Here is a 9972-nt window from a genome sequence, read left to right on the forward strand (position 1 = left end):
CCTTACACCGCGAGCTCTCAGTGAAGTCGAATTTCAACCAATGATAGCGCGTTTTACATCGCTCGGGTTTCGGTAATGTGTACTGAAGATAAATTGGCGATGATAGCGGTATTTTGACACAAATTGTTGACATTGCCACTGCTGAAACATACGGAATAACAGTGTATATACATAGAAAAGAGTTTCATGTTTGTTGAATTGAAACAGTTACTGTTGATTTAACATCCTCTCTCTCAGGAACTTATTATTATATTTTTTGTGATGGAAACAGATGCCCATACTACCGATATTATGGAATCACGATCAGAATCTCCAGAGGCCGTGAAACTTCTACTACAGACTAAACAACATTTATCCCCAAAAGCCAACGCATTCTCCATTGCTGCTATATTAGGAGAGGATACCAAACGGCCATCGGAGTCCCCCTCTCCCCCGAGGGTTCTCGCTACACCTCCTCAAGCAGACACACCTCCAGGTAAGAATTTTCTCAGTATTATAGTATGTAAAGTTTTAAACCATGTGCATTTTGTTACCATTGTGTGAAATAGTAACAGAACGGTTTGAACTTAGTACAGTTTGATATTTCCTTTAATGGTTATAATTCAGTACATTATGTATTACAAATTCATAGTATAAGATACTATGGTAAATAATAAAACAATGTTATTTCTAATATAAATGTATTGTATACCATTTTATACTTATAACCTTAAACAGGAAAATATATAGCGATTATACCCAGTGGACGTTCTACATGTCATAAGTAATAATGAATGAATGTTCATGTAAGTCCGGATATATCTTTCAAATTTTATCCCAATATTCAATTTCAAGGCATACTGTTTAGTTCTCAATTGAACTATGAAACATTTTTTATATTTGGCGTCTACAAATGTCTGATTAAGTAATTTATGCCCCAGTTTCAAATCGATTTCTATCGTACGTATATTAAAATAAGGTACTCGATTTTACTAACGAGTATATATTGTCTATACGTTGTTAACATAGAATTATATTCACGTAATATATACATTGGTTTGTATTATTTAATATGCTTTTATATACATCCAACAGTAATTTCGTCTAAACAGAGTTGAACGTGATGTATAAGTTTTGTAATATCTATCCTCAGATGATAAATAGGTGAATGATAAATAATAAACGTAGTGTATTTAAATGGATTAATTTATTTTCCCAAGTTTTAACTTAAGGCATTACACATATCTATTAACATGCATATTTTTGGAGTGTAGTTTTAACGATCTTTAATATAGAGTAGGATTATTTCAATGAAGCTTACAATTATATTTTTCTTTGGCATTATTTACTTTCCTTAAGTAATTATTTTTGGAGTGTAATTTATTCCGTCAAACATTAATTATAATTTTATTTCTCGTTAAATCTGGATTTATATTTGGAATTACGTTTTTTAAGAATCTCAACATTTAAGCTTTATATTTTAAGCATCTACTTTTTATTGACTTGTAACGTTACATCGTTACTTTAACTGTTCCTCTTAAAGAAAACATTTACTGACAGATTTCTACAAATTTAAACAACTTAATACAATTGGTGTGTTTATTGTGAACAGGTGAGGTGTGTTCCCCAGGGGAGGATGAGGGAAGCCGCTCTTGTGGGGCATGTGGTCTGTCCCCTAAGGCACCAGAAGATGTGCCTTATACAGGGGATCTCCCTAACATCAAGTGTAAACTGGAAACCAAAGAATTGTGGGAGAAATTCCATGAACTTGGAACCGAAATGATCATCACAAAAACTGGAAGGTGATTATTTCTTTTTTTCTTACATTTCCCGCAAGCATAGTTTATCCAACGTGATCCCAACAGTACTCATGCTTGAAATATATTGAAAACAGAGAAAATTACATTGTACTTGATTGACTACGCTTTATTAAATTATCATTATTTATTTGTCGTCTGGCAGTATAATAATATGGACAACAGCAAATGACAATAACTATTATTTTATGTGAATTTCAGAAAGAAAAATGTTAAGATAACTAATGGCCAAGAAAATATATTTCTGGTATTGGCAAAATATTTTCGAAATTAGAATAAATTATTTGTGAGTCTTTCCTTACAAAATAATATTCTGGTATTATTGTTGAAATGAAATTATTACATAGATTAAATTATATATTTTAAATAATACATTATAATTGTGTGTTTCAAATAATACTAAGCTTTATTTTTCTGACTGTTTCTCATGTTATAACGGTACAATTTGTTTCACTTGTGTTGAGCCTGGTCTTTGATCTAATTTAGAGAAAGTATCAATGTTAAAAGGTTAATTCCCATTTATCTAAAATCGCATTACTTTCTTTGATGATGGAAATTGATCAAATTAACGCTAGCCGAAACTCTGATTCCTAGTCTAGCCCACCGTGTGAAATCCTTAAAAGGTGATTCCAGGGGTCTACCTGATGTTATTCAGAACAATGTCGTTAGTACACAATTTTACGCTCGTCATCTAGACGCCAAACTTAGTCTTTGATTTTATAAACTTCATCACTAACCTGTAGATCTTCATCCTAAAAGTAAATTACCTGTAAATAGAAGTTGTAAATCAATTAATAGCGCCAAAAGCAGTCTCCCCCGCGCCATCCACTTACACGCCTCGCATACAATGGTCCATAGAATCTCCCTTCCTTTAGTAAGTAAAGTCTATTAAAATGGTGTTGTATAAAAGGCAGCATTCTTCCTCCGGGCAAACTAAGGAGATGTTAAATCCAAGACCTATCATTACTTGGATCAAGTCAAGTGGAAATAGTTTTATAGGTGTGAACTTTAAAAACAAGATTTGTCAAATCGTAATTCGAAATGAAACATTTTGATTTTATTTGAGTTAAATAGTGATTTGCTTGTGTTAAATAGAATGATGTTAGTAATAGCTCTAGGCATATTAGTTAACTCTCAGGAAACGGGTCACATAACAATGGTATCAAACGCGCATCGCTGTTCGCTATCGAATGCAAGTTTAGATTTATTGTTGTTTAAAAAACTAATATCCGGGAGTCAATTTCAGTCTATCAAGAACTACAAACAAATAATAATGTGTGCTGAAAATGTAATATAACACGATAACAATTTGAAAACATGTTAGGATTAATTAATGTTTTTCAACGATAATGACTTTTGTGACATGGAAAAGAGGAAGTTCAAATTTTTCATGCCATTGATTTTGTTAACTACTATTTAACACGCATTTCACTTAGTGATCTGATATATCTTAAGTACTGATGTAAATCACTGATAAGTTGTTAAAAGATAAGTAACACAGTAAGTTAGGAGTATTAAATGATTTATAGTAACTTATCAATAGGTATGTTATGATATTGTGACATAGAGATAAGCATACAGTTGACAATACAAAGATGGTAATGTATTAAAGCAATGTTTATGTTACAGGCAAGTTAATGCTTCTTAGTATCCTTATTATGACAGGAGACATGGTATATTACAGTACAGTTATTATTAGTAAAAACAGCAAGCAAATGTGTTAATGTACTTTAAGTTTCACAATAAAAATAGGTGTGTTACTCTTCTGTTACATTTTAAGGGAGGATTAAAAATCCGATATGTAAAAGCATTGAAATTTCAACTCAGAATTGAGAAATATGTGTTTGAAATAAAGTGAAAAATGAAAGATAAAAATATTGTAAGAATGCTTATGGATGTGTGTTACAGAACTGTTATCATTAATGGAACAAGTGTGGTACACTGAACACTACACATTTATGGTGGTGTTACTCTAGCATTTCAGAGTAAGGAGAATTATAGTACTATTGGAACTATAAAGATATGATTCTATTTGATCAAAAAATGACTGATTACCAGTAAGGCAAAATATTACACGGCGATAAGTGATTTGTAGTATTAAATAATATTACAGACACGAGTTATTTCAATATCGCTAAACAGACGTCGTTAACTCAGGCCAAAAAGTACAAGTTGATTTGCCTGACTTTTTTGTACGAACGAACAGAGCTAGGACACACCTGTTTCACATTTACATTGTGAAATGTTGCTTTTTTTCACCCTCGATATACGGGTACGATATGTCAGCGTTGAGACCTTAATAACATAGACAAAGCCAACAGAGTGGATAAGATACCGGAAACTAAACAAAGACCACTACTTCTACTACCGACTCATTTACTGTGTTAAGATGGCGTGTAATATGGTCTTATATCTACACACTGCAACCTTAAACGAGGTTAATTTTCTACCCCTGCTGCTGGGTATGATGACTACTAGTTAGATAGCCCATAATTTACAAATTATTTCGAATTGAAAAGAGTCTGATCACGCGAGCTCGAGACACGATATTTCCCCACCTCCGCCTGTTACAAATCCAATACAAGGTTAGGGGGAGGCTTTTGCCTGTAGAAAGTCGTATTTCAAGTTTAGTAGTCTTAGAGGCGTGACGATAGGGCGTTTAGTCTACAGAAATTCATAAATAAAAGACATTACACTGCAGTAAAAATATTAGGTTGAAAATGTGTATTAAACAGTGTAATGAGAGACACTGATCTATTGTGTGAGTATTGTCTTGTCTTCGTCACGCGCAACACTCTGACGTGTCAAACTTGTACAGAGAAACAGATAATGAGCATGTGATGGGAAAGAAAAAAAGTGTGTAATGATGCTGGCTCTATCATACTTCATCAAGGCCATTACCGACACATTGGGCGGAATTACATCACATGGCAATAAGTATGGGGTGTTCCCGATACACGTGCGCTCGTCACAATACCGTAACAGTTGGCCAGCTATCATCGCGATAAAGCATTAAAGAATCGTTCACACGTGCAAAACAGCAAAAATAAAAGTTTAAAAGTCCCATATAAAAGATAGAGGGAGCAAACGAGTTTTTTGTATAATCTCTCTGAGATGTTATAAGACCCGTATATGCATTCGTCATTATATAAATGATATCAAATCGATTATAGTAAAACATTGGATAAAATTGCTTCATGATTTAGATATGGATGAACTCTATGTTAAACTATAACTAAAAAAATGCTAAACTGTAATAAATTAATTTGTTTTGTAGGCGTATGTTCCCCACTCTGAGGGTGTCCATGGCAGGTCTTGAACCGGAAGCTCAATACGTGGTCTTGATGGACATTGTCCCGATGGACAACAAACGCTACAGATACGCCTATCATCGGTCATCTTGGCTCGTGGCTGGAAAAGCTGACCCGCCTCTCCCTACAAGGTTCTCTGTTCATCCTGATGGTCCATTCACTGGTCAACAACTCATGAAACAGACCTTGTCTTTTGAAAAAATAAAATTGACGAATAATATGCTCGACAAAAATGGACAGGTAAGTTTTCTTCCCATTTTCGTCTATTAAACATTCAACAGCAAAATTATTTTTTGGAAAGAATTAATAATTTGATTTAACTTTTTTACCATTCCATATACCATATACCGTATGTCTAAAGTAATGTATAATTTCATGTTATTCTGCTGTTTCCATAGATGATCCTGAACTCGATGCACAAATACCAGCCAAGAATCCACATTGTAAAGAAGAAAGCCACTACGCCTAATACAATCACAAACCTAGAAGGAGAGGAGTACCGAACGTTCGTCTACCCGGAAACCGTGTTCATTGCAGTAACTGCCTACCAAAATCAGTTGGTGAGTAGTAGACGACGGACTTTTTTCCATTTGGGAGGGTGCTGAAGCAAAAAGGTTAAATGTCGCATTGTTATCTAAGCAAAACACAACCATACATACACTTTATATCCGGCTACTATTTCCTCTCCTGACGAAAATCAACAAAGACTGATTTAGTAAGACAACAAACGAATGAAACATTAAAAAGCGATAAAAGAACAGTTTTAATGACGTTTTCCACTAGAATTTGGCAAGACATAAATATCTGCCCGATTACAACCCTATAACCCAGCTATCTTGACGACTACAATATAAGCAATTTCACGCTGCTTACAGAGTCGTTCGAGTAGTCTTTTGATATCTTAATAAGTATCTTATTATGCTATTATCATTATTCCCCCCAAGATGGGGCTGCCTCACAAACCATCCAAGGGTCATTGGTGTATGAACGACTCGGTGTCTCGTGGTAACACCGCTGGGGTCAAACAGATACAGAATCCTACCCATGTCGGCGGATTCAGTTACTGTCGCTGTGTGGTCCTTACTGGGCTCAGATAAAACATTACAGATACAAATACAATGAATAAAGTTAAACTTTGATAAACTTAATACAAGTGCAAACATACGCAAGAAGTAAGATAAATATATATGAGTGCGGAAGTAACTTATACTCAAAGCATGCATATTCTGACATAATTTATTCATTTTTTTATTCTTTTGGAATTTACAATGATATAAAATATAACTTCATTTTCTATTCACCAAAAGTTTTGAATTATATTTTTTTGTCAGATCTTATCTCACATCAAATAGTTAGCTATTTATTTATTTTCTTTCTTTATCAAAATTTATAGCATCCTATTTATCTACTTTAAATTGCATTCTCGATAAGTAAACAAAACATAATGGATGTTTATTTAATTCGATTCCTGATCTCATTGTTTTAGATAACCAAACTGAAAATTGACAGCAATCCGTTCGCGAAAGGATTCCGAGATTCCAGTCGTCTTACAGATGTTGAAAGGTAAGTAATAAAATGTGAAATATAATCTTGTTATTTAAATACCATATAAATAGATGTTATTTCAATATAAATTATCTGTATATGTTACGTTTTCGTTTGTATTGATTAAATTCTATTTCCCTAGTTTATAACTAAGGTGTTCTTTATCCCATACACACAGCAGAGCTTATTATTTTTTTCTTTGAAAAGTACATGCTTTTTGCTTCAAGATGCTGCAAATTAAAAACTATAAATCAAAAAGACTTTACGGTATAAAGGAACTTCAGTATTGACAAAAATAACTGATTTGTTAGACTTTTGTAGAACTTATAGCAAAAATCAGTATAAAACGCCATTTAATGTTGAAACATATAAATGAAACGAATTTAATAATAAATGTATTTATATCACCAGGGAGACTATGGAGAGTCTGATGCAGAGTCATAACTACATACGATCACCCTTACCCATGTCAGGATCAGAAGAGAATTATAAATACAGAGAGGCAATGCTAGCCAGAGGTACGTTTTATTTTCATCAATTATTCCAGTTACAGTTTTTAAAAAAAATATCAATACTACAGAAACGCTTGAATTGACCAGTATATAACAATGTTGAAATATTGGGATATTAACATTTAAATAGAAACTGCATTAATATTTATTAATGTTAGTGAATTCCATTTTGATATTTTATCCCAAGTCTTCAAAATGAGATATTATTTGAACAAAAATATTTTTACTTTTATATACAAATTATACTATATTATAGCCGATCTATATCTAAACATTATCTCATTTCTTTTTCCAGAATCAGCTTTTCCGATGGGATTATTACAAAGTGCCGGTGCTATTCAATCAATGTTTCCCGCCGGATTTTCTCCATATGCTGGAATGATGTCACTTCCGCAAAACGCCTCCGCCGAGCAGGCTTTACTGTTACGGAATCATTTGTATAAGACAACATTACAGAGCTCGCCGACCATGCCCAGTGTACACCCTAGTCAATACTACAGATATCACCCTTACACGAACTTTGCCAAGTCTAGACATAGTGACTCTGTCTTATGAACCTACTGTGATTCACTCCATCATTTTAACCATTTATATTGAAATCGTCTTTCATCAATGAACATTGAATCTTGCCTATCATTTGACCGAATTTTATTTTATCATTAAATTTTGTATTTTACTTTAGTCAGAATTGTGAGAAAAGAGGAAAATCAAACATATATCTTTCTTAAACATAACTTTAAAAAATACCTGGTTAAAATTTTGTTTTTAAATTCATCATGACTTCGATGCTTTAAACTGATAATACCTCTATTGGTAAAAGAATGGTATTTAAAATCTTACATTAACAGGTAAAAAATTGATCAAAACTGATTCTGGGATCAAATGGCAGATCATTTACTCGTGAAGAGAAGTATATCAGGTGCTATTTAAAATAGGAACTTAAGACTTATAATTTCATTTGAAGAACAATTTAAGTTATAGTTCCTGGATAAGTTGTTATTGTTGTCATATTTCATTTATTGTTGTGATTTTTTCATTATAATATTACGAAACGTAAACTCGTGAAGATGTAAATATTGATTATTGATTGAATAAAATATTGAATGTTATGAATGAAAAACTGCGTTGTAGTTGATGTTTCAACGTTGTTCCATTAACAATATGTTGAAAATAATACCATGTATGGTCTCCATTTCCACTCATTCGCGAGTATTTAGCCTTTTATGTCGGGGTGAATAGGAACTAGATGGTGCTGACTTACATTGAGTTGTTTCTTATATTGATCTATGCAGCGTTTATGATATACAATATACATGTATACCACTAATTTAAGATAGTCTACGAGTTAAGATGATATCAACAGAATATTGTGTGTAGATGATGTCAATATAATATTGTACGTCAGACACACAGTTAAATAGAACCTTCCAATACAAATATTAGATAGAGACAAACAATAAACTAAACTGCATCATACAACTGTTTGTCAGAAATCTTAAGGGCCTTAATTATGAATACCTAAAAGGTATACTTTTGAAAATCCAGACTAATCAAATAAAAAATCATCAGATATCAAGTTTAGAGGCCTTTAACTCCAAAATAAATATAACTTATAGACAAAGACAATATGTCTACCATTCTGATTTACAAGAATGCCGTACAATAAAGTGTAAAACGACAATATTCTCAATAACCGGATGATAAATAATGATAATATTTATGAATTCATGAGGAAAACATTTTGCAAAATTGGTTTATATGTATTTACATTTAAAGGATTTTGTTTTCAATACAGCATCCTTATGTTATATGAACTCAGCCTGATAGAAATAAGTGTGAGCAAATAGTGTTTTAGTGCTTTTCACTATCAATTGTAACGGTTTGTAAGAACATAAGTCATCAGATAAGCATATTTTTCCAGTTGTAACTCATATATGATCGAACAGGTTTTATAGCGTCTGTCCGTTGGAAATTCTGTTGTATATGAAGATGTTAATCCCTTACAAACTGAGTAAATACTACAACCATCATCTTCCATTATGGTCGATGATGAAGGAGCACTTTGTTGGTAGGTTTTCAAAACAGACAGATACGTGTTAACATATATATAGTGAGGCCATCACTCCTTGATCAGATTGTATTGTAAGGCAACTCGGGCGTAAAAATATCCCTCTTATTCTTATTATACAGGCCTGTATTGAGACTAACGCAATACTGTTAGCTGCAGTGAGATATGTTGAAAACATTTTTATGCCGAGTAACACAGAACAATATATAATTGTTAACAGCTCGAAAGGGTGTTCCTCCACACTCACGCAAGATCTGAAAGCTGAACGGTGTGAGAAACACGGAAAAGAAAATCCCATGAGCAGTGGTATATTTCACTTAAGCCTTATTTCTGAAATTTAAATATTCTCCTTAAATGACCCTTATGTGGTTTGTTAAAGGTTGATAAAACACCTGCCCAGCTGACACGTTTTGTTTTTTTACTTGACTTTGTTACATACCTGTGATTAGCGATGAGATAGCAATCAAGCGATTGTTACACAAGGACGTGAGTCAGAGGCAGACAATGCGCGAAGGTATCAAGAAGTACGTTGAGAATTTGGTCATGGACTCTTTTCACGGACAGGTAGGTACTCAGGTGTCGTGTTTTAACCAGTATCACGTGCTTTAAGTGATCAAAAACAGGTAGCAAATAAATCTAAGGACTGATCTGTGTAATTAGCATCAATCTGACTCACGGATTTTCTTTGAACAAATGAGCTTTGACAGAATAAAAATGTTCAAGCTTGTTTACACTGGTGA

The 9972-nt window shown here is 33.1% G+C and overlaps 1 protein-coding gene across 1 annotated transcript; it reads left to right on the forward strand.

Annotated features, from left to right (window-relative positions):
• Window positions 1-208: 208 nt before the first annotated feature.
• On the forward strand, window positions 209-7800 carry LOC132560412 (T-box transcription factor TBX20-like). The gene is made up of 7 exons (XM_060225080.1): window positions 209-475; window positions 1592-1781; window positions 5074-5347; window positions 5506-5667; window positions 6594-6670; window positions 7064-7170; window positions 7460-7800. The coding sequence occupies exons 1-7, from the start codon at window positions 262-264 to the stop codon at window positions 7717-7719; spliced, it is 1284 nt and encodes a 427-aa protein (XP_060081063.1). The 5' UTR covers window positions 209-261; the 3' UTR covers window positions 7720-7800.
• Window positions 7801-9972: the final 2172 nt, after the last annotated feature.

Source organism: Ylistrum balloti, unplaced genomic scaffold (assembly GCF_031769215.1).
Source record: "Ylistrum balloti isolate Yb309-2 unplaced genomic scaffold, AGI_CSIRO_Ybal_v1 Utg371058, whole genome shotgun sequence".
In the NCBI taxonomy this organism is placed as follows: domain Eukaryota; kingdom Metazoa; phylum Mollusca; class Bivalvia; order Pectinida; family Pectinidae; genus Ylistrum; species Ylistrum balloti.